We start from the raw sequence: 25,414 nt of genomic DNA, 5'->3' as shown, positions 1-25,414 counted from the left end.
TATATATATATATATATATATATATATATATACAATTTCTTAAATGATTAAAATTTTTTTGCACGTTAATTCCAGCTTTCAAATGAATTTATAATAACAACTTGTAACACAAAAATGCCTGCTGCTACTGTACTGTACCAACAGAAAGATATATCTATATCCAGACAGACAGACAGACAGACAGACAGACAGACAGACAGACAGACAGATAGATAGATAGATAGATAGATAGATAGATAGATAGATAGATAGATAGATAGATAGATAGATAGATAGATAGATAGATAGATAGATAGATAGATAGATAGATAGATAGATAGGTTTATCCTTCTCAGATTTAACATCACAGACAGCTGATAGATTTCTTGTGTTTCATTCCGTCTGCTATGGAGACTTTGTGCTGCTATGCAGCTATGGTTTGTGTGCAGTGGTCATGTGACAACAAAACTACATTTGATTGATGAATACACGGCAAATGTAACAATGCCGTAAAAAGGTGTGTTTGAGAAAAATCCACTAACACTAAACTTTGATGTAAAGTAGGGGGGCAGAAAATATCGCTGCGAGTTTGAGACCCATAATCTACTACAGTGTCATTATGTGGAAACTTGCTTCATTCCAGCTTAGCTAGCATGTGGCTGGTACAGATTAAAACTTTTACTGTCAGATAAAACCACATCAACACTGGAACCTTTCCTTCCTCCACTTTTCTGAACTTTCTGCAAGCCGCTCCTGAGCGCTTCGACAGTTGTTAACCTCTGTTGTTAACCACCATAACTTGTCTCTCCCCCTCTCTCATAGCACACGTCGGCTCTGATGGTACATGAACAGCTTTGGTGAAAGTGAAACTCCTTGCAGATTGTGCAGATCGCTTTTCATTTATTGGATGTTCCATCAATGTTCTTTTTATACTCTCTTGTTATATCTTCCATATCCATATGCAGACTTTCATATTGGTATAAATTTATCTATAGATCCATTGTTGGCCTCTATACCTCTTACCTTTGTAATTATATTTCATTTAAGTAACTATTGTCTGCGCTCTAATAATTTCCTTTCAAAGGCAGTCCCCAAAGCTCACACTGAACTTGGCAAAAAACTTTTAAGTTCTCTGCCCCTGCAGCCTGGAACAGCTTACAAACACTTAAAACTGCAAGAGCTGATCTCAGTTAGTTAAAAAAGAGCTTAAAGAGCTGGGAGGCTGACTCAGTAGGTGTCTGTAACTGCTTGTCCAGCCAACTATGCTTTTCCTTTTCTATTGCCCTCTTAGATTTATATTTTATGTTTCATACTGTATGTTTTATGATTTTTTTTAATGGTTTTAATGATTACTGTCTGTAATGAAATTTTTAGCTGCTGGCTCATTTGAAAAACAGGTTTGTGATCAGTGGGAATTCCCTGGTAAAATAAAGGTTAAATAAATAAATAAAAATCTTCCTTCTAAACTTCAAAAACTTTCATTCTCTGCTGTTATAACAGAGCAATAATAGGTCTGGGGTGTGTCATGCTGCACAAGCGTTAAATACGTTAAAAATATTAATGCAATTAATAACCTAAACTGGTTACAGCTGCTAATGCATTATTTTTTACAGCCTTATGCAAAGAGGTGTGTTTAAAATCATAAAGTCATGTTCCAGTGATGAAAACAGAGATGAAGCAGAGTATGACCTTCTTCATGAGGGTATCGCTCTCCTTGTTCAGAGCCTCAGCGCTCTTTTTCTCCTCCGCCAGCAGTTCCTCCAACTCCAGCCGACGCTTGCGCAGCTGCAGAGTGTTTTCAAACAGCTCTGGCTCACAGCCTGAGAGATGAAAACACACAGATCTGAATGAATTCATGCAAGAAGTAAAAATGTTAACGCAGACATTCCAAAATGAGGCAGATCCAACTGATGAGGGCAAAGCTTTGTTCTTAAAGTTCAGAAAAGTTGATTTTGCTGACCTGCTGGGCAAACACTGTCATCCAGAACAACGTCTTCTTCCTCTGTGCTGCTGTCATAATTATCATCCCAGTCATCATCAGAGTCTTCGTCACTGTCCGTCTCTTCTTCAGAAACAAAACAGGCATGAAAAAAGGCACAAATAAAATAACATATTGTGAAAATGCTGAGTTACTGTTCCGTACCATCGCTTCCCGTCTGCTCTTTCTGCTTGATATGTTTGATCTTCTTCTTGAAGACTCTGGTCAGAAATTCTTCAAAATGATTGTGTTCTCCCAGCGAAGCCTGAAAGGCAGCAGTTAGAGCCTTCACTCTCTCCTGCAGCTTGGCTATCTCTCTTTTCTTTTGTTCCAGCTCTTTGTTGCACTGCTCCAGCTTTGACTGTCAGGAAAGAGAAAAGGATGGATGTTCAGTGTCAGTCAAGTGTAAACACCCCCTGTTTTTGTAATGTTAAAAAAGAAGAGACCCCAATAAATAATTTAAGAGCTTTTCCCTCCTTTAATGTGACCTATAACCTGTAAAATTCAACTGAAAAACAAACAAATCTGTTGATTTCAGTGTATGTTTGGGCTCATTGTCCTGTGGAAAAGTAAAATTCCTCTTCCGCTTCAGCTTTCTAGCAAACATTGGAAGTTTTTCTGACAAGTGTTCCAGCTAAAGAAAAGCAACCCCAAAGCATGATACTGCCACCATCGTGCTTCCGTTTGGGTATGTTTTTTAAACCCCTTCTTGATCAAATTCGTTCCAGTGCTGGAGCTCAAGCCAGTTCTAAGTTGGTTCCAGTTCCTCCAATAAATGGTGCATTTTCTGTTTGGACTGAAGTGCAGGTAGACAGTTTGTCTTTTCCCTACAAACGGATGTTACATCACCAGTCCAGTTTTGTTTCAGTCCTTGTGAACTTTCTGTTGACCAGATGTAATTTCAGCATCATTACAGGGTCAAAATAGAGGTCTAACTGTTACGGCTGTCAACTGAGCAACTAATTATTCCATCTTGTGTGAAAAACACCCTGTGTCATCTCCTGGCTGGGATTGGCTGCTCTCCGTCACACCTTCCTCACCTGCTCCTTTGTTCGCTGCCCTCTGGACCAATTGCTGCTGCTGAGGCTTTCTTCCTAGGATAAAAGGTGCTGCATCCCATCATTCAATGGTGGCTGTGTTTTTGTTATGACAGCTTACCTACTTGGTAGAGACTTTGCTGGCTGTTTGACTGACTTTAATAGTAATTTCAAACATTGTATGGTGTCTAACCTCTCAGATCTGCCTTTAAGGCTTTTTGCTTACGGTTTTGTACGGCCTTTGGAATTGTTTGTTGGATATTGGGCTAGTTGGTTCTGTCTACTTTCAGTTTTGGATTGTTATCATGTTTAGTTAGCAGTGCTGCTGTCTGTTGTGTTTTGTTTAGGAGTCAGTGCAGTCAGTTAGGATTTGTTTCTCTGTTTTGACAACTAGTTAAATAGACTGATCGTTATTTTCCACTTATTTAGTTTATTCTGTTTTGTTTGTTTCTTTGATTTGAGCAGCACCACCCGCCCCTTGTCTGATCCTATTTCTTTATATCCACCAGCCACATAGAGAAATAAATTCTCTATTACTCCACTTTACATCTGAGCATTTTTATTTTATGTTGCGTCCTCTTTCCCGAGCCAAGCCATGGTCATAACATTAACATAATATTTTTTTTTCTTCTTTTTTTTTTGCGAAAATGTGATAAATAAGTCTCAGAATAAACACTACTTTTTGTGGCTTGATTGTAAACTACCTGGAGGTGATATAAATGCCTGGACTGTACAGTGATATAAATGGGACCAATACTGAGTGGAATTTACCGCCAGCTGACTATTAAAACAAGCAGCAACATTAAAGCCCTACTACATAACTTTCTGTCCTTAAAAATGTCTTTGATGGCACACTAACATTCATTATGTGTATTTCTAGAGATGCTTTACAGCCGCCTGATTAGGGCTGGGCGATATGACCTCAAATCTAATCACATTTAATTAAACATGCTACTGCGATTACAATTAATTAGCAATTATTTTAGTATTGTTTTATTTACAGCCCTCATAGCTAACTGAAACTTTTTGTTGCAATATGTTCATAATTGAAGAGCAGATAGTGATTTTATAAGAAGTGAAAGGAAGCACACAGTTATATGGTCATTTAATTAATATTTTTAAATATATTTAAGAGATCATAAATAATTGACATGAGCAAGATTACATCGATTATTGGTTCTGACTGTGATGAATTTGATTAAATTTTTGATTAATTACCCAGCCCTAGGCCTGAGCTAAGAAACCGTACTTCACATCTTTGTGTTCAAGGCCGTAGTATCATGTACAGCTGTGTTTTATTTTAGGGCACTGCGTTACACATGAGCTAATAGATATCAACACACTGGTCATTTTAAGCGCACACCCTGATTCATCAAAGAAATGCAAGAAGACATTACTGGAGGAAGAGAGGAAAAGGAAAAGAGAAAGAGAAAGGGACAGAGCAATTAGACAAGAGTCAACATCAGATTGACTTTAAATGGCTGAAGAGATCTGAAAGAAGAGACAAGATGCTAAACGGATGCTAAGACACTGCAGACAATGCACGAGTATAAGTGCAGCTTAAGGAGGAGCTCTAAAAATAGTCCACTTTTAGGTTATGTTTAAGTTTGTTTTCCATAAGGTTCCTGATGTTTCTACAATGAAAATAATAGCATTTATTTGTCAGCATTGTGTGTTTACTCATATTGAATTTTCCAAATGACACAGGTGATCCGTTGCAGTTATTTGATCACCGTGGGCAGCTGCATTAATGGTTGCGCGCTATGACCACTTAATGTGCTGGTTTATAAAAGAACTTTCTGACCCTCTATGAGATGCTTCTGATTATATGCGCTGCATGTAGTAGCAGAATGATTTGGGGAGCAGCCCTGTTTTTGACTGTGTGCTAATAATACTGTATCTGAACCAGCACTGGAACCAGTTCAGTGGAAAAACACCATTCATATAAAATGCAGGTCTACGGGCAAATTGTGAAGCAATTTTACTCCATAAAATCATGACAAATCCTTTTTTGGACCATAACAATTTAAAGAGAAATGTCTTTTTTTCTTATTCTGGTATTACTGAGTGTGAACTTGTAGTTTTGTAGTTTGTTTTCTTCCCTTTTTTCATTTTGTTTCTCTAAATTAAACTTAATAAACGAAACTAAAATAAAATGTGTAATGAATAAATAAAAATCTAATTTTGAAATCACTAAATTGAATGCCTTCAAGAGGAATCTGCCCTGTCTGACTGTGGCCAAACTTGCAGATGAGGGAAAAGTAAATAATAAAAAGTATACTATGGTGTGTGCTAGTGTGAGCTCCGAGCTGGCTGCTAAATGATCTGTGATAGTAATAATCTAAATAATAAGTAAAAGTAAAAGTAAACATTTACTTTCAGGGTGATTTACATTTGTATGGTTATGCAAAGCTGTTCAACTGATCTCAAATAAGCACACCCAGATGAGAGGGGTGGAGTTAAGTGGCTTACTCCATCTCCTTGACTGGCTGCCATAACACAGCTGTAAAGACATGACTGAAAACTGCTGTTGGACTGTTTCTCTGTGGTATTGTTACCAAAACATGACACAACTAATTTACATTCACCTCAATCAGCAAGCAATGGAAATTAAATGGTAAAAGCAACAGAATCGGCTAAATTATTATTTGTTTTGTTTTTTCCTCACCGCGATGTTCTTCTCCTCCTGAATGCATCCACAGAGTTTCTCCTCCAGGAGGCCCTCCCTCGTCTCAAACTGTTTGAGGAGCAGAATCTCCTGGGAGAGCGTCACCAGGCGGAGGTCGGCCATCTTCAGCTGGCGGTCCAGACACAGCTTCTGGCTGTGCAGACTCGATAGGGCCGCATCAAACTGACTAATTGAGCTCTTCATCTACAGATATAAATAAATAAATATTAGCATAAAGATGTTGATTCCTTGTTATTACCCGGTTATTCAACTTCTTGGTTTGATTGAGGATTCATTATTTAAGGAAGATAACCTGTTCCAGCAAACAGTCCTGCTCCTGCAGCAGCAGGATCTCCTCCTCCTTCTGTAGTTCCTTCTCCAGCTTGCTCAGCTCTGCTTCTTTCTCCACTCCTGCCTCTCCTTCTCTTTTTACAGACAAAACAGCCTCTTTTTTTTTCTTCTCCTCTGCTTCCATTTCTTTTTCTAGCTGCTCCAGTAAACTGACAACTCCCGCCTGTTCCTCCTTGTCACCATTCATAAACCTGTTTTAAAAAAAAACATACCTGTACTTTCATTTGGAAAATCTAAAATAAGAAACAATTCAGAAGTTGTTAAATATGAATAAAAAAACATTTACTATCTGCTTTGATTTGAGTCCTCTGTACCTCTGCTCCCTGAGTATCCGGTATCGCTCCAAGGTGGCACGGCTGCACTGCAGCCTTTTCTCTGGGGTTTCCTCACGTAACATGGTGGGCAGGGAGGGTGGAGGGTGGCGGAGATGTGCTGCTAGACGCTGCTGGACCTTCTGCAGCTGCTTAGCCTGAGCAGCCAGCCAAGACACCAGCTGAACCTTAGAGTCGCGCAGTGCAACGATCCATCCATTCATCTCAATCTGTTTCTCATGCATCTGAGGAGTCATATAAAATAAATATCAGTGGCCACGCCAATTCTGATCGGTAGCTCATCAAGTTTGGAAAAAAGTTGCCTTGTTTTATGTGTCTCTATTTCAGCGGCTAAATTCAGATGGTCAAAATTTGGTACCAACTAACCCGATACTGGCAAGGTGTCTCTAAACAAAAGTGGCTGATGAGTGTGAAATGTTCCGTTTAGGTAAAATTAATAAAATATATTGAGAAAGAAAGTATTCCCTCCAATACTAACTGCTTATTTTAAACTAATTGAAACACAACCTATTTTGTGCGATCCTTCAGGACAGTATAGTTATCAATACTTTATCACATTCCTGCTAATACATTGCTCTAAATGTTATTAACACTGGACCTTCGACGTAAGATTATCTAAGTACCTCAGTGGGAATCAGACTGTAAGAAACTGGAAATTTTAGTAAAAAAAAAAACCTGAAATCATCATTTTAATAAGAATAAAATGCATATACATTAAATTATTAAATGATCAAATTATTGATGCACCAGGTTGTGTCTTTTGTTCTGGTCCAGTTTTACTTTTTCACTTTTAAAAATATGTAAATGGGACATATTCCACTTTTTTTTACAGGTCAGATTCGGCCAGATGCACTTACAGAAACTTTTCATCATTTTTACCAGAAAAACAATAAAAAGATTAAGAAATGATGGTATGGAAAAATGGCTGACTTGACATGGAATATTAATTTTTTTATGTTAAACTTAAAACAGGAGTAATGTTAAACTAACAGATTGTGTGTGTCTGTGTGTGTGTGTGTGTGGGTGTGTGTGTGTGTGTGTGTGTGTGTGTGTTTGTACTTTTTCTTCCAGGGCTGTCCTCTCTTCTTTCTTCCTCTCAGCATTCACCTTCAGCTTTTTCTCTTTGAAGACATCCCCGATGTTCTGCCTGGCTTCATGGATGGCCTGTACATCCTCTGGATCCTCCTGGTCCTTGTCTGGTTTCTCTGCGTAACTGAGACATCAACAATCCAGCTTGGTACCAGCATCCAAACAGTTATCACTGATCTGAACTCCTCCAGCAGTTTAAATGAATAACACTGTTATTATGGGATGATTTTGAAGAGAAGAACTATATTTGGTAGGTCTTACATTTGGGCCCATTCCTTCTTCCTCCTCTCTATTTTGGCTCGTGCTTCATCAGCTTTCTTTGAAACCTTTTGGAGTCTCTCTTCCTGACGATATCCCAGCTTAACCATTCTTGGGCGAACCACCGGGGAAGGCAGCACCTCATCCTCTGGAAAACACAGACAGGTGTCAGTGTGGGGCAAGATGTGTCTGACAGGTCAAGTAAGCACACAAATACTTCCCTACCCACTGTTTTGTAGCTGTCTTTAGCAGACTCTTCTCTGGTTTTCTTGCTTTCTAGTGCAGCCTCTTTGTCTCCGTCAGACTGCCTGGCCGTGCTCTGAGGTCTGACCCGAGTATGAGACTTGGCAGATGGCGGCAGATGGTAGGTAGAGATTTTGTGGTTGGAGTGGATAGCAACCACAGTGATGATATTAATCTCCAGGGAGTCCTTGAACCTATAGATAAATAAATAAGTAAGTAATTAAGTAAGTGAATGAAGGAACGAACAAACCAAATAAAAGTCAGGGCTGGAGTCTGAATGGAGGCAGTGTCAAACATAATATACTGTAAAATCTTAGCTTTTTAGTCTGTAAAAATCTTTAACTCGCCCATAAATATCCAGCAGCTCTTCTGTTGACGCTAACAAAGATTAAACAAATACTCAGTTTCATTGGCTAAAAGAAAAAAAGATGATTCCATGAAATTGTTCTCAGTATGTGTACCTGTTCATGGCACAAATATTTAAATTCTTTCCTCTTCTTCTTGTCAACGTGTGACAAGTTAGGACTGCAGATTGGATGGTCTACATAAACATAAATGCATTTTCAATTTCTTTAAAGGAAAGAGGACTAGAGTAGAAATTAAATCCTATATATATATATACCATTTAAACAACACTTCCCACACTGACACCAGGAAGCACTCCTTTCATAACTACATGTTTAATCATCTTGGTTCATCTGAAAATGAATAAAAGTCTGAAATTGCTTTTATGTTTTTAGGGGCAAGTTTGGATCTTTTCTTAACTTCAGTTAGCTTTACTCTATTACAAATTGCATAATCTTTTCCTTAAAGGTCATTCATTCATACTTGGATGCAGCCAGTGTGTGTGTGTGTGTGTGTGTGTGTGTGTGTGTGTGTGTACCATTCCTGCAGTTTTCTAAGTGCTATGGTGCTGCGCTCCTGCTCCCAGGCCATTTCCCGTCTGACCTCCATCACCTTCTGGGCCTTTAGCTTCTCTGCATTTTCATAAAAACGGCGGTCCAACTGCAGCTCCTAAAATACAGACACACACACACACAGGGGAGGAAATGGGAACCACATATCCACAGAAAATGATCAAATATACATGTATATAAATGAAAATAATATAAAAAGAAATGTCCCATCTGTCAATCCTGGTTTAATGTTTGGGTAAATATTTTCATGGTTTTATATGGTCCATCAGGGTCAAACAAAATCTGGGGGAGAGTTTCAGAACTTTCCAATGAAGCTGACAGCAGGCTGATGTAGCTGAGTAAATTTGCTATATAAATTTAATAATCATTTAATTGTATGAACGTTCTCAAAACCTGTATCCTTTATTGTGAAGTTATTATTGTCATGTAGATAGCATTTGCTTGTTTGGTACTGTTGCCAAGGTTCCTAGTTGGCTGTTGTAGCAAGGGGGGGGCTTAATTAGCGACGCACCGTAGCAGTATGTGTGACGTTTTTCAGCCTCGCGGCAAAAGCTGGAAGACCATTGTGCGGGTAAGACGTGTTGAAACACTGTCTCTCTCTTTGTAAGCTAATTACTTGAAAAAGCAGCTTATTTTGGTTTAAACTCCTTATAAAAGTTATTAAATAGCTGCCGAACTGTATTTTGAGTTCTTTTCTTTGCATTAAGTTTTGTTAATGTTATTAAATCCGTCTGGAACTTTCCCTCGCTGCTTTCTGGCCTGCTGTAGGGAATGAGGGGAGACCGTGTTGATGTCTGACCGTGCTGCTGTTTGTATCTAACTGCCCCTCCTGCTATTTGCAGGTGTGTGTTTTATAAAACTGTTATTTTTTTAAATGTTAGCTTACTTGTTGTATTGTGGACTGCACTCTAACCGGAGCTAAATATTTGCGTGGAGAATTAAGAGGTTAACAGGGATCTTCATCTGACCCAAAAATACTAACTATCATTGTATGTTAAGAGGAAAATAAGTACATATTTCTTTCTGTATAACATTTTGATTTACTTCCATATTGACATTTGTTTATGATGGATTAATTAACATTGTTTAAAGTGTACTGACAACTTGAAAGCCATTTTTTTATTGTAGTTTTATTTGTAAAAAAAAAAAAAGAAAAAGCTGGAAGACCATTGTGCGGGGAATGAGGGGAGACCGTGTTGATGTCTGACCGTGCTGCTGTTTGTATCTAACTGCCCCTCCTGCTATTTGCAGGTGTGTGTCTTTAATAAAAGTGCAGATCCTGATCCCTGCTGTAACATCATTCGTCAGCAACCATTCAAGAGCCGCTACATAAACTGGTGCCGTGACCCGGATTCATTGGTCAGCCGCTGCCGATCTCCGAGGGCTCAGCTGTGTGCTTGTGACGTCTGGGATGCCAAGTTGGTCGACCTGTGGATCCTAGGCTATTGAAGTGATTGCTGACATTCCGTACAGATGTATATGTTTAATATCATTATTCAAGAGGACATATAAGTGGTGTAATAAGTTTCTGTGAGATCTGTATTACTGTTTCAATTTAATTTAATTTAAACACTGCCACCTGTGTTGTATGCAAAATGGCAGGTAGAGGTCACAATACTTTCAATGTTTTCACACCGGTTATGGCAAGAGGGAGGGTTTTGTTCAACCCAGACAGTTTAATCCAGGTTAGGGGTCCAGTGACAAATAGTGGTGGACTATTAGAATCAGATGACGTTCCCCCACTTGAACCCCAGTTCTCTACCCCCGTTGCAAACAATGAAAGCACCATTCAGCAGTTACGTGATCTCATTGGTGAGTTAGGGGACCAGATAGGTGAATCAGTAGCCAGTCGCCTGTTAGCAAGTCAGTCCCAGCTCACCTCAGAAAAGCCTTCTGTGACTAAACCAGTTAAAGTTGAGGCATCAGATGCAACAGTTGACTTTTCTAAAATGAGTCTAGTAGTGAGACCTGACATTAAAGAGCCTCCTATGTATCGTGGAGATGGAGATGACAAGTGTTCAGTCCAGGAGTGGATTGAAATGATGGAGCTGTACTTGCAAAAGAAAGGTTCATCAGCCGAGGAGCAGAGGGACGAGGTTCTGGGACATCTTCTTGGCAGGGCCAAAAGTATTGTCAAAATTGGACTAAAGAGCTGCCCATCAGTCAACCCTGAAGTGATTTATGGCATATTGAGACGCTATTTTAGCGAGACACCTGGATCTTGTTTACCACTGGCCGACTTTTATGCCACTCAACCAATAACAAATGAGTCACCAGTAGACTACTGGGTAAGGCTTAATGCAGCCGCTGATGTAGCCGACAGACACTTGGAAAATCGAGGAAACAGAATGAGTCAAATGGATGCTGAGGTGGCCATGATGTTTATCAGAAACTGCCCGGACCCCAACCTTGCTTGTGTGTTTAAGTGCAAACCCATAAGTAAGTGGACTCTTACCGAGGTGCAGGAAGCTATTGATGAGCATCAAAGAGAACACCGGGTCAAATAACCGGCAGCAAACACAGCTAAACCAAGGGTTCTCCAGATGGCGACTGCTGTACCAGTAATCACTTCTCCAGAACCTGAGATTGATCAAGTCCATGTAAATACAGCCAAAACCTCTGCAGCCAGTCCACCCCTGTCAAATGATGCAACCGCTTCAGAACCAAACGCTCTGGAACGTGTGCTAAGCATGTTGGAGAGAGTGTTGGAACGCACCAACCAGCCTGTTCATTCCTCGAACCCTCATCATCTCAGTCCAGCTCGTTTCACCCCTTGCCAAGTCTGTGGTAATAACACTCACTCAACACGAACACACTGTATGAGGGAAAGGAGGTGTTTGGCCTGCTTAGAAGTAGGACATCAAAAAAGGTACTGCCCACAAGCCACCAACATCCAGAGGGGGGCCGATCCATCTGATCAGGGAAACTAATTCACTCACGCTTGGGAGGGCACTGTGTGAGTGATGATGATGAGACCCTCAGTGAAGATATGCAATCAGTTTATGCAGAAAGCCAAAAGTCTGCTCCACCTGGATCAGTTGTACTGTTTCAGAACTTAACAAGGCTTGAGAAAGCTGACAGCCTTTTTTACACTGATGCACGAGTGAACAATAAAGTCACATTGCAAGCCCTTCTTGACACTGGTTCCATGGCCTGCACTATTAGTGAGGAGGCTGAGCTGCTGCTTAAGAATGCAGGATTAGCCTCAGAGCCCAACTGTAGCCACAGTGATATCGTGCTTGTTGGCTGTGGTGGTCTACAGGTCAGGCCTAAGTGCATTCATGAACTTAAGATGGAGGTGTATGGATTCACCTTCAGCGTACCTGTCTTAGTTGTTCCAGGGCAGAAAGATCAGCTAATCCTGGGCACAAATGTTATAAAGTACCTCCTGAAGCAGTTTAAGCAGTCCCCACACTTTTGGAATGTTCTGAGTAAGCCCGAGCCCACAGACACACCTGAGATCGTTCAGTTCGTTAACATGTTGTCTGGCATCCACAGATGGAGGGGCGACACCATACCAGATTCCATTGGGACTGTCAAACTGACCCAGGCAGTAACTCTTCTTCCAAAACAGGAGCACCTTGTCTGGGGTCGGCTGCCTAGCACATCTCCCCTTTCTGAAGGCAGCGCCATTTTGGTTGAACCATCAAAAGCACAAATCCACAAGAAAGACATCATTGTCTGCAGGTCAGTATCCTCCATGAACAGTGACAGGTGGGTCCCAGTCCGCATCCTTAACACCTCTGATAAAGCCATCACTTTAAAGCGCCACACAAAGGTAGCAGATGTGTCCCCCTGCATAGCCCTTGAAGATCTGGAGGTGACTCCTGAGCAACATGCTCCTGCAAAAGTTGGTGCACACCAGCAATCTGTGGACTGTGAAAAAAACAGTAACCCCAGTCCCCCTAGTTTGTCTAGTTTCCACAGCAATCTACAAGACTTAGGACTGAGTGATCTTGATATAGATTCATGCGAAGTGTCAGATCATTGGAAATCACAACTACTGCAACTGATCCAGGAATATGAAGATGTTTTCTCTAGGAGCAAGCTCGATTGTGGATTAGCCAAAGATTTTGTGCACCGCATTCACCTGTCTGATGAGCGGCCATTCAGACTTCCATACCGGCGTGTCCCACCAGGGCAATACCACAAACTGCGACAAGTTCTCACAGAGATGGAGGAGCGTGAGATTATTCGCAAGTCCAACAGTGAGTGGGCGTCTCCACTGGTACTGGTGTGGAAGAAGAACGGAGATCTTAGGATCTGCGTGGACTACCGCTGGCTGAATGCTCGCACAGTCAAAGACGCTCATCCTCTGCCTCACCAGTCAGACTGCTTGGCAGCTCTGGGAGGAAGTGCCATATTCAGTGCCATGGATCTCACCTCTGGTTTTTATAACATTGCCATGGCAGAAGAGGACAAAAAACTGACAGCTTTCACGACACCGATGGGGCTATATGAGTTCAACAGGCTTCCTCAAGGCCTCTGCAATAGCCCTGCAGATTTCATGCGGCTCATGATGAGTATATTCGGCGACCAAAACTTTTTGACCCTGCTCTGTTATCTGGATGATTTGCTGGTGTATGCCCCGAATGAGACAGAAGCACTTAAGAGACTTGAGACTGTTTTCAGTAGGCTTCGTGCTCATGGACTAAAACTGGCTCCCAAAAAATGCCAGCTGCTCAGGAGAAGTGTGAGATTCCTGGGGCATATTGTGGATGAAAGTGGTGTGTCGACTGATCCGGAAAAGGTCCAGGCAGTTTCTTCAATGACAGAAGCTGATGTTATGATGGAGGATGGTGTCACGCCCTCTCAGAAAAAGATCAAGTCATTCCTAGGCATGGTCATGTACTATCAGCAGTTCATACCAGATTGTTCCCGTATAGCCAAACCACTGTTCGCATTGACTGCTGCCCCCAAGGGAGGCCGAGGAAATGTGCGTGGTGCTGCTGCATTCAAAAAACTACACCCAAATGACTGGCAGGAGGAGCATCGTGACGCATTCGAACAACTGAAAAGTGCCCTCCTGGAGACTGTTGTTCTTGCACATCCTGACTTCAGTCGCCCATTCGTTCTGTCAACAGATGCTTCCCAGGATGGCTTAGGTGCAGTGTTATCCCAGGTCCAAGAGGGTGAAAGCAAAGCACGCCCCATTGCGTTTGCAAGCAAAACACTCACCCGTGCCCAAAGCAACTATCCTGCACACCGTTTAGAGTTCCTGGCATTGAAATGGTCTGTGTGTGACAAATTCAGCCATTGGTTAAAAGGACACGCTTTCACTGTTTGGACGGATAATAATCCGTTAACGTATATTCTCACTAAACCCAAACTTGACGCGTGCGAGCAGAGATGGGTAGCAAAGTTATCCCCATACAACTTTAGCATCAAGTACATACCTGGCAGTAAGAATATTGTCGCTGATGCCTTGAGTAGGCCACCCTTTGTTCAAAATCGTGTCTGCCAGAGGCTCCTGAAAGAATCATATGAGATGCTTCTGAAGGAGTCACAACAAGTCCAAGAGGGTTCAGTCCAAGAAGTGTTCAGAGTGAGTGCCAATCACCAGAGTATTCAATGTCCTTCTCCATCGCAGGACTTGGAGTGCTGCTCTCTGAATGATGGTGAAGTGTCTGCAGTTCTGGCTGGCCACACTGAGTGGGATCAGGGGCCCAAACAAAGAGTGATTTCATGGCTTACTCAAGGCTTGGAACAGCTAATTCCACCAGGCCAAGACACTCTACCTGTTTTTTCACTCCAAGAACTCCAGGATGCGCAGAGAGGAGATGGCACTTTGTCTCAGGTTATCCCATTTGTCATACGTGGGAGGCGGCCATCACGACGAGAGAGAGATAAACTGTCATTAAAAGCGCTTAAAACCCTGAAACAGTGGGACAAATTGAAGATGCTTGATGACATTCTGTACAGGGTGTGTAAAGACCCATTAACGGGGAGGAAACGCCATCAGTATGTGACACCTTCCTCTCTGGTCAGTCATGTGCTGCAGGGTGTCCATAACAATGCAGGGCACCAAGGGCAGAGCCGAACTCTGTACTTGACAAGACAGAGATTCTTCTGGACTGAAATGGAACGAGACGTCAGAGAACACGTTAAATGCTGCAAGCGCTGTGTTGTCAGCAAGACACCTGAGCCTGAAGGCAGAGCCCAACTTGTGAGTATCAAAACCACTGCACCCCTTGAGCTCGTCTGCTTGGATTTTTGGTCTGCGGAGGATTCTGGAGGAAAGAGTGTGGACGTGCTTGTGATAACAGACCATTTCACTAAAATGGCCCATGCTTTCAGATGCCCAAACCAGTCAGCTAAGCAGGTTGCACGCCAGTTGTGGGATAAATATTTCTGTGTATATGGGTTCCCTCAGAGAATCCATTCAGACCAAGGTGCAAACTTTGAGAGCCAGTTGATTCAGGAGTTGTTGCATATTTCTGGTGTAAAAAAGTCAAGAACAACACCTTATCATCCCATGGGAAATGGCCACACCGAGAGGTTCAATAGAACTTTAGGTAACATGATCAGAGCATTACCCCCTAGGGAGAAGCAGAGTTGGCCTCAGATGCTGCAGACGCTGACTTTTGCCTATAACTGCACTGCTCATGAATCGACTGGGTACGCACCCTTTTATCTCATGTTTGGACGGATCCCCAGATTGCCAGTCGATGTTATGTTCCATAGCATTGAAAGAGACAATGACATCACAGATTATGACAGCTATGTCAGGAAAATGAGAGATGATCTCAAGGAAGCTCTTAAGCTGGCGCAAGCTAGCGCCACTTCTAGCCAGCAGCGGCAGGCAGAACTGTTTAACAGGAGGTTAAAGGGTGCAGACATTGAGGAAGGCGACCAGGTTCTTCTGGCAAACAAAGGTGAACGTGGTCGCAGGAAACTTGCTGACCGGTGGGAATCCACTCTCTATACTGTGGTTTCCAAAGACTCAAGGTGCCACACTTACCGTATCAGAAATCCCATCACTGGTCAGGAGAAGGTTGTCCACAGAAACCTGCTTTTGCAGGCTAACTTTCTGCCGGTGGATTTGGATCACGAAACGGAGTCCTCTTTTGTCAGTGGTCCTGAATTGAGTCAGGAAGAGGAAGGAGATGTTGAAAGCCTTCTGCTGCCTGACTCTGAGTTTGATAGATCACAACGAACTGCTAGTTGGGTAGCAGAGGTTGCCTCTTCAAATGGCTCTGCTGAGGTTCGTGAATCCAGTCCAGAACCTCTTAATGACCCTGGAGTAACTAACCCAGATTCACAAACTGGTGACATTGCTGGAGAAAACACAAGGGTTAATGCTGAACCAGACGTCTGTGATGGAGAGGGTGCCAGTTATAAATTAGGCTCTCACAGTGAGGCAGACAAAGACTGCGACGGTATAGTGGATGATGTGTGCAGTAAGGGACAGCTGAAACCAAATAGTCATCCAGCAAATCAAGTGACTACAGGGGGCACCACTAGGGAGACCCTGAAGCTAGACAGACCACCAGCGAATAGTTCTGTAGGTCACATTAGAACAAGAGTTGGCAGGATTGTGAGGCCAGTCAACAGACTAATCCAGAATATGACGCAGAAGAACATACAAGGCAGTCGCCTGGTCGGTGGATTTGCCAAAATTATTTCTGTGTAGAGCTGTAGCAGTTGTGTGAAGCTATTTTGCAAATGAGTAAATATATACATTCTTTTTTGAGTAAGTTGAGTATAAGGGTAACAGTTATGTAATCATCAGTATGAGACTGTGTATACGGCACTTTCTTCAGCAAGCAGACTTTTGAAGTCCGGCCAGCTTCTTCATGTCACTTTCCATTTTGTTTTGGAGACACTTTTGTTGCATTTGTGGATGATTGTCATCAGAAATAACAAGTTTTACTGATGTTACCCTCAACTCGTACTCTAACTCACCCAGCAACTGTTTGAGAAGTTCTGGGGGGAGTATGTAGCTGAGTAAATTTGCTATATAAATTTAATAATCATTTAATTGTATGAACGTTCTCAAAACCTGTATCCTTTATTGTGAAGTTATTATTGTCATGTAGATAGCATTTGCTTGTTTGGTACTGTTGCCAAGGTTCCTAGTTGGCTGTTGTAGCAAGGGGGGGGCTTAATTAGCGACGCACCGTAGCAGTATGTGTGACGTTTTTCAGCCTCGCGGCAAAAGCTGGAAGACCATTGTGCGGGTAAGACGTGTTGAAACACTGTCTCTCTCTTTGTAAGCTAATTACTTGAAAAAGCAGCTTATTTTGGTTTAAACTCCTTATAAAAGTTATTAAATAGCTGCCGAACTGTATTTTGAGTTCTTTTCTTTGCATTAAGTTTTGTTAATGTTATTAAATCCGTCTGGAACTTTCCCTCGCTGCTTTCTGGCCTGCTGTAGGGAATGAGGGGAGACCGTGTTGATGTCTGACCGTGCTGCTGTTTGTATCTAACTGCCCCTCCTGCTATTTGCAGGTGTGTGTTTTATAAAACTGTTATTTTTTTAAATGTTAGCTTACTTGTTGTATTGTGGACTGCACTCTAACCGGAGCTAAATATTTGCGTGGCGAATTAAGAGGTTAACAGGGATCTTCATCTGACCCAAAAATACTAACTATCATTGTATGTTAAGAGGAAAATAAGTACATATTTCTTTCTGTATAACATTTTGATTTACTTCCATATTGACATTTGTTTATGATGGATTAATTAACATTGTTTAAAGTGTACTGACAACTTGAAAGCCATTTTTTTATTGTAGTTTTATTTGTAAAAAAAAAAAAAGAAAAAGCTGGAAGACCATTGTGCGGGGAATGAGGGGAGACCGTGTTGATGTCTGACCGTGCTGCTGTTTGTATCTAACTGCCCCTCCTGCTATTTGCAGGTGTGTGTCTTTAATAAAAGTGCAGATCCTGATCCCTGCTGTAACATCATTCGTCAGCAACCATTCAAGAGCCGCTACACTGACATACTTTTCTGTTGCGGCACATTGAAAATGATCCGATCCGATTACAGTGGTCCCTCGACATGTCATGGTTCATCTTCTGTGGTCTCGCTGTTTCACGGATTTTTTTGCATGCAGCACTGCAGTATATGTAAAAATCCTTTTTCAACTACTCAATGTCCAAATTTTACTGTAGGAATCACTGTACTTTGTTTCTTGATTGGGTCGGTAAACATGGTCCATGTACATTCAGGCAATTCATTTTTTGTTTTAAATCAAAGTCGAAAACATTGAAGTACCATAGTTTTTGTTTTTTTTCTTTTCTTTTTACAATCAAAATGGTAAAAATAGAAAAACAGAACCGATTTACTTTTCCTATACTCAGAAACCAAAAATGAAAAACAAAGAAAACCCTAATTAAAAACCTGCCGTTTTTGGGATTTTGACAATTCCCATTTTTTATTTTTGTTGTTAGAATTGAAAGATAAAGACGAAGATATACAGGCGGCCCGGAAGTTGGAATAAATATTTCAAAATAAAAGCCAAGATAAACTCGTAACATGCAAGCACATTGAATATTATAATATACATAAATAACTGTGTTGGTCTATATATAACAGCATTAATATGTTCTTTCAGGCAGACAGTGTATCTGTACTAAGCTGCCATATTACATGGTGGATGAGTCAATGAAATAATATTGAACTTCAATGCTCATGTTTTCTCGAGAACTGTTTAGCCGGTAGCGATCACACTTTGCCCTGTACTGTTTGCACTAGGATGTGATCTCGACTTCTTGAGAAAATATGAGCACTTAAGTTCAATATTATTTCATTGACTCATCCACCGTGTAATATGGCAGGTTAGTACAGATAAATTCTGGGAGTTAAATGTAACTTAGCAGTTTACAGCACTTTGATTACAGAAACGTGTTGTGTTCTTGGTTACTTGTTATCCACTAGGCTTTCATTTTTAGATTTTTTTAATACCTCGGAGTCACTGGCTGCCTGAAAGAATATAAAAATGGTGTTTTATATGGACCAATACAGTTATTTATGTATGTATATTATATTATCCAATTTGCTTGCATGATGCTACGCATTTATCTGTCATGGTTTATGGTTTCGGTTCTGACTTTGTGTTTAGTTTTGGTCATGTTTCTAGTTTTTGTTCTTGGTGTTTTGGTGTTCAGGGCTTAGTTTTATGTTTCTTTGGTTTCTGTTCGTTAGTGCACCTTGTCTGATTACTCATGCATGTCGCCTGTGTTTAATTAGTCAGTCTGTGTATTTAAGTCCTGGCTTTTCAGTTACTCCTTGTCAGATCCTTATTTGGTTAACTCCCTGTTATGTGTGGTTCCCTGTGCTGCGGTTTGTAAATAAACCCTTTACCTGCACCGATTCTGCCTCCTGCCTGATTCTGCCTGCATTTGGGTCCTCACCTCCGCCACCACCCATGACATTATCTTGGCTTTTATTTTGAAAGATAAAAAGATATATACACTACCGTACAAAAGTTTGGGGTCACTTTGCCATGGGAATCAATAGGGAAGTGACCCCAAACTTTTGAACGGTAGTGTATGTATATATATATATATATATATATATATATATATATATATATTATTAAATAAGAAATTAATTTGTTCATATATCATTTTCTCATCTTTACTGAAAAGTCTAGGGAGGGCTAAGCCCTGTTATACCAGCTGGTCCTGGTCTTTACCTCAGGCTTCAGGCGAACGTGCTCTGGCAGACTCTGGTTGACCTTCAGTACTTCTAGAAACGTCTTCTGGAGTTCAGCCAGCTGCTTCTGCGTTTCCATTATTTTTAGTTCAGCCTCCTGATGCAGGTGGTCATTTTCCAGCTTCTGCTTGGCCGTCTCTATGCTGGAGGAAGTCAGAGCGAGTGTTAAACTGATGCATTATCTCGGGTCACAGTGAGAATACGCTGCATCTTCTAGTGTTCTTCAAAAGCACACTGATTTAAAAACGCAATGAAAATTCATTTTGACAGTACAAAAACAAAAAATCTCACCTGTAGGCTGCTGGGTCAACAATGTCTACAGCCAGTGCTTCTTTTTCAAGGGCACCCTGAATGTAATGTTAACAAGATATTATTTCACAACTATTTCTTTTTTATTCTGTTCATTCTATTTTAAATTATCAATAATCTTTTTGTCTTTTGTCTTTTTTGTCTTTTGTGGACTGACCCTGGGTGAGGGAATCTTGGCCCTCTTCCTCTGCAGGCTTTTCTGCAGCTCTTCTGGAGGAAGCAAAGAGAAGGTGAAGATGTTTCTGTCGTCTCCTGCTGTCAGCACGAAGAGATCGTCGTAACTGCAGCGGATGTGTCGCAGGTGTCCGTAGTGGTTGTCGTGAACACTCAGAGCCCAGTAGGCCTGCATAGAGGTGAGCCTGTGGTCTCCAGGCTGCAGAGGGTAAACCCTGATGGATCCTGAGTTCATGCCACAGAGCAACAGCTGCCTGTTGGAGCTATTAAACAGCAAGAAGAGCACTTTGAATATAACCTTAAACAGGTAACGTCACCTTGTTCTATACATACAGTGCTTTTAAACTGATGAATGTAAGTCTGTTGTTCACTCCTTTTTACAAAGTGTGGTTACCTTTCCACCAGTACTGAGGAATACATTTAGCTTCAGAATGCTTCAATACATCCATCCATCTCCACTACAGGAACTAGAGGCTGGTTATTGTCCATCTCTGGCCTCTAGTGAGCCCATCAATGGACCTGTTACAGTTCGCCTATCAGCCTGGTATTGGGTTGGATGACCAATACCAGGCTGACCTAAATCCTACAGAGATCCCTCTCTCAACTACAAAAGGCTGGGGGCACTGTGAGAATCAGCGCTTAAACACCATACAGCCCACGCTTCTGAGAGACAAACTGGAAATCACAGGGGTAGACCTCCATCTCACAACATGGATCCTGGACTACTTCACCAACCGACCACAGTGTGTGAGGACACGAGACTGTGAGTACGACAGGGTCGTCTGCAGTACGGAGGCGTCACAAGGAACAGTTCTGGCTCCCTTCCTCTTCACCCTCTACACTGCAGACTTCACACACAAATCAGCAAACTGCCACCTACAAAAGTTCTCAGATGACTCTGCAGTCGTCGGCCTCCTCGCAGACAGAGATGATAGAGAGTACAGAGAACTGATCCAGGGCTTTGTGGGCTGGTGTCAGCGGAATCGCCTCCAGATCAATGCAGGGAAAACCAAAGAGCTGGTGGTGGACTGTCGCAGGTGTAAACACTCTCCTCCGACACTAGTGAACATCCAGGGAATGGACATCAAGAGGGTACCATCTTACAAGTACCTGGATATTCACCTGAACAACAAACTGGACTGGACAGACAACTCTAACGTACTGTGCAAGAAAGGACAGAATAGGCTGTAACTCCTAAGGTCAGTTCTTTTGGAGTGCAGAGGACACTGCTGAGATCCTTTTTTGACTCTGTGGTGGCATCAGCCACCTATTATGGTGTGGGCAGCAGCGTCTCGACTGACAGGAAGAGACTGAAGGCCAGTACTGTCCTGGGATGCCCCCACGATCCAGTGGAGGTGGTGACAGAGCGGAGAATGATGGCTAAGCCTTCATCTCTGATGGAGAAAATGTCCCACCCCATGCAGGAATTTTTAACAACACTGAATAGCTCCTTTAGTGACTACTTCACCCGCGGTGTGTGAAGGAGAGATATCGCAGGTCCTTCCTTCCTGCTGCTGTCAGACTCTACAGTCTGCACTGTTACCAGTAGCCACAACAGAAAACTACGTATCTATACAGTCGTGCAATTACTTGTGCAATACTGTAAATTCATTCTGTATTTAAGTCTGTACACAGACTTCTATACAGATTTTTTTATATAGCCTTTTTTATATAGATTTTGTTCTGTACAGTTTTTTGTTCTTATCTCTAATGCTGTTTTTTTTACACTGGTTTTGCACTTTGCTGATGTAACAACGAAATTTCTCCACTGTGGAACAAATAAAGAATTATCTTAGCTTATCTTATCTTATCTTATCTTATCTTATCTTATCTTATCTTAGCTTAGCTTAGCTTACATTATCTTATCTTATCTTATCTTAAATGGGGACATATTTTACCCCCAATACAGTATTTTTAAGAGTTTTTGGTACTTTCGGGTTGGGACTGCAGTACACAAAACTTCTGATAGGTTGAGTATTTTCAGCATTTTATTTATTCCACCTTTTCTGGTTTATGTAACTTTTCAGACATAAAATGTTACATAACATTATTTCATTGTGATTTCTTTCTAAAATTTGATTTTGAAAGCAGCTGAAGTGCATTTCATAGCATTCCCAGAATCGTCTAACTCAGATCTGAACAAACTAAGCACCTTGTAAAAAGTCCACTGGTGGTGAAATGTTATGCACTTTAGGTCAAAATGAGACTCAGCGTCCCACTTAGTTGGTGGCTTAAACTAGTTCTGACACCTACAAGCTGAAAATTATTGATATGAAACACACTAATTTAATCATTTGCCTGTGGTTACCTGAAAGTCATGGAGCAAATGGGGTCGTCATCTGATTCACTGACAGGCAGGAAGTCAAAGGGTTCATCCTGCCGCTGGTTCGGATCCTCATCCTGATTCTCAGAGAACTTACAGTGATACAAGAAACCCGAGTCAAAGCCTCCCTGCAGGACAGACAAGACAAAAATTCATCCAGAAAGAAAACAAAATTAATCCTGAGCTTAATGAAACCTGTTTCATAAGCTTAAATTCAATTCAGCTTTATCTGTATAGCACCAATTCTCAAAAAAATTTAATTTCAGGGCACTTTACAGACAAATCAATTCAAGCCAATTCGTAATAAATAACGGTTTAGTTAAGGAAAACCAACGGAATCTTTTCAATCCAATCCCCCATCCTGAGCATGCAAAGGGCGACAGTGGGAAGAAAAAACTCCCTTTTAACAGGAAGGAAAAATCTACCAGCAGAACCCGGTTCAGGGAGGGCAGCCATCTGCCCCGACCAGCTGGGGTGGAGAGGACAGGAAAGAGAGACCAAAAGAGACCAGAAAGACTTGCTGAGAGAGGAGAAATATGTTAATGATGCTGTTAAATGTTTAAACATGGAAGATAAGAAGCAGAGAGATGAAAAGGAAGAACTCAGTGCATCATGGGACACAGCCTCAGCAGTCGAAGCCTATGGCACCATAACAAAGAGATGGGTAGACCACCCCTAACTATAAGATTTATCAAAAAGGAAGGTTTTAAGCCTGATCTCAAAGGTAGAGAGGGTGTCTGCCTCCCAAACCGGGAGCTGGTTCCATAAGAGGTGGGCCTGATAGCTGAAGCCTCTTCCTCCCATTGTACTATTAGAGACTCAGGGAACCACAAGTTAAACCTGCAGTCTGACAGCGAAGTTGAGAATATATTGAACTATAAGATCTTTAATATACAATGGAGCCTGGTCACAGAGAGGTTTAGATGTGAGGAGAAGAATTTTAAATTCTATCCTAGATTTAACAGGGATCTTCAAGCTCAGCTTCCAACTTTTTTTTACCAGAATCTATTGAGGGAATTATACTGGAGATGACAAACCTGGAGGGGAAGCGTGTGTTTGGGGACAGCTGGATAGAATTAGACCTAGTAGACCTCCAAGCCTACATGAGTCTGTTGATTCTATCAGAAAAGGAAGCGCTGTGAGCTCTGTGCCCCTAGAGACAACAAACAAGCCTGCGATGCTGCTTGCAAGTGTGATGCCTATGTTTGCAAGGCCGACTCTGACCTGTGTGTCAAATGTCATGTGCATCAATTCACATACAGACAAGCACACACACAGAGAAACTTCTTTACATTACATGTTCATTTTAGAAAACATTTTCAGTGCTTATTTGTATTTTCACTGCAGTTTTGTATGTTGTTGTTCACTTATATACTATTAAACTTCCTTTCCATACTACATGAGACTCTTCTTGACCAGATGAATGCCATTTCCTTTCCAATCGCCTGGAGGTTTGTTTTTAAGCCCAAAGATGTGATTTAAACCAATTTTTGTAAGTTGTTTTCTTCTGACTGGTTATCTTCTTTTTTAGTGTTGTACGCAATAAAGCTGTCATCAGTAAATGGATTAACCTGTCGGAGTAGAGCTTGGATGGATGTTCTCTGTCATACTGACAAATTGTAGGGAATGCTGATGAAATTGATTTCTTAAATTTGCTAACAACACTAAACTTCTTCTCAGGCGTTGTGTAGTCCAGTAGTTCTGAAACTTTTTGTGCCACGACCCCGAAGATTACATACGTTGGCGTTCGCGACCCCTTGTGATGATTTAGTGATTATTTGTGTGATGTATCAAATGCGTCATTCGTCATGCGAGCATCCTCGAAATGTAAGGCTGGAAAACTAAGGAGGATAAAATGGTTTTATGGTTCATTGTTACAAGGCACCAACATGGCCAAAATCAGCTTTTTTCGTGGTGATAATGTCAAATTATGATTTTTAATATAACATGTGTACTAACTTTTTTCTTTATGCATTAGGAGCTAATTTCAAAGATTTATCTCTTCATTAATGGTTTAATTTTGACAGCATTAGTAAAAATTCCTAATTTATTTGATAAATGTAGGATATATATTTTTTACAATTATCTTGCGACCCCTATCATGGGTGGCCCGATCCCCCGTTTGAGAGCGACTGGTGTAGTTGAGTAAAGTAAGCTCACAAGTTATTAAGAAATGATCAGACAGAACAGGGTTATAAGAAAAATCTGTTAGTTCTATCAATGCCTCATGTCAGAACAAGATCAGGAGTATGATTATGAGAATGAGTTGGTCTGTAAACCAACTGACTTTATTATGGAGTCAAAGCAATATTTAAGCTGCCGTTTTTTATCGTCAGCATGAACGTTAAAGTCATCCAGTACAATGACCTTCAGTATTTAGCACCAAGTCCATTTCCATTTATGTTCTCAGCATAAAGAAAACACACTTGATGGTTTCTGCTTAAACATTTTGATACTGCTGTAGGTTGAATACAGATACCAAAACATAAATTTAGATTCTGTTTTTGTGACCCTTGTGTATGACTAATGAATTACTCTGCAAGAAGTCCATGGTGTGTAGCTCTGTGTGTACCATGGAGAGCCAGAACTGGCCCGGCTCTGCGTAGAAGCCACAGCAGAGTGGACTTGGAGGATCTGGGATGTGGATGGGTGGTAATTCTTTCTCTTGATCCTCTTCTTCCTGCTCTCCACCTAGCAGCTTTAGTTCTTCAGGTTGGTTTTCTCTCTCTTTTCTCTTCTTTTCCTTTAAGACTTCTCGTCTTGCAATTTCCTCGTCTCTCTGAAACACTCAAACATATCAATTAAACTTTTAACCATCTGTTAATGAAATGGTTGCATGTGTTGAACCAAACAAAAGTGTAGTTGGAGCATGCTCAGACTTTGATTTGAGATTTGATGCTTTTGAACCGGAAGGATCTGCTGGGCAGATCAGGTAGCTGGAAGGTTTTGACTGGCTTCTCATGAGCTTCTGGATCAGGACTCTGGACCTCCACCACATGACCGCTTTGACACAAGATGAGCAGCCTGTTTTCAGGCTGAGAAAAATGTAAAACAGGGTTAAATGTATAACTTTGAATGAATATTTGTGTAAATG

At 41.3% G+C, this 25,414-nt stretch overlaps 1 protein-coding gene across 2 annotated transcripts in view; it reads right to left on the bottom strand.

Annotated features, from left to right (window-relative positions):
* Positions 1–25,414, bottom strand: part of LOC121629914 (cilia- and flagella-associated protein 44) — a 41,877-nt gene that overhangs the window by 6,710 nt on the left and 9,753 nt on the right. The window contains exons 14-29 of one of the 2 annotated variants that reach the window (XM_041969829.1): positions 25,200–25,355; positions 24,893–25,099; positions 22,306–22,448; positions 19,981–20,260; positions 19,806–19,861; positions 19,495–19,657; positions 8,819–8,949; positions 7,918–8,129; positions 7,696–7,840; positions 7,405–7,558; positions 6,328–6,569; positions 5,976–6,204; positions 5,663–5,866; positions 2,123–2,318; positions 1,940–2,041; positions 1,669–1,799 (exon numbers count right to left, since the gene is read on the bottom strand). In XM_041969829.1, the coding sequence (XP_041825763.1) occupies positions 1,669–1,799; positions 1,940–2,041; positions 2,123–2,318; positions 5,663–5,866; positions 5,976–6,204; positions 6,328–6,569; positions 7,405–7,558; positions 7,696–7,840; positions 7,918–8,129; positions 8,819–8,949; positions 19,495–19,657; positions 19,806–19,861; positions 19,981–20,260; positions 22,306–22,448; positions 24,893–25,099; positions 25,200–25,355 (2,751 nt within the window). Of the gene's footprint in view, positions 1–1,668; positions 1,800–1,939; positions 2,045–2,122; positions 2,319–5,662; positions 5,867–5,975; positions 6,205–6,327; positions 6,570–7,404; positions 7,559–7,695; positions 7,841–7,917; positions 8,130–8,818; positions 8,950–19,494; positions 19,658–19,805; positions 19,862–19,980; positions 20,261–22,305; positions 22,449–24,892; positions 25,100–25,199; positions 25,356–25,414 lie in introns of both variants that reach the window. The other variant, XM_041969828.1, reaches the window with a different exon arrangement.

The sequence above is a fragment of the Melanotaenia boesemani genome, chromosome 19 (assembly GCF_017639745.1).
Source record: "Melanotaenia boesemani isolate fMelBoe1 chromosome 19, fMelBoe1.pri, whole genome shotgun sequence".
NCBI lineage: Eukaryota > Metazoa > Chordata > Actinopteri > Atheriniformes > Melanotaeniidae > Melanotaenia > Melanotaenia boesemani.
Note: the sequence above shows the minus strand (reverse complement) of the source record. Positions and strands in the feature narration are given on the sequence as shown.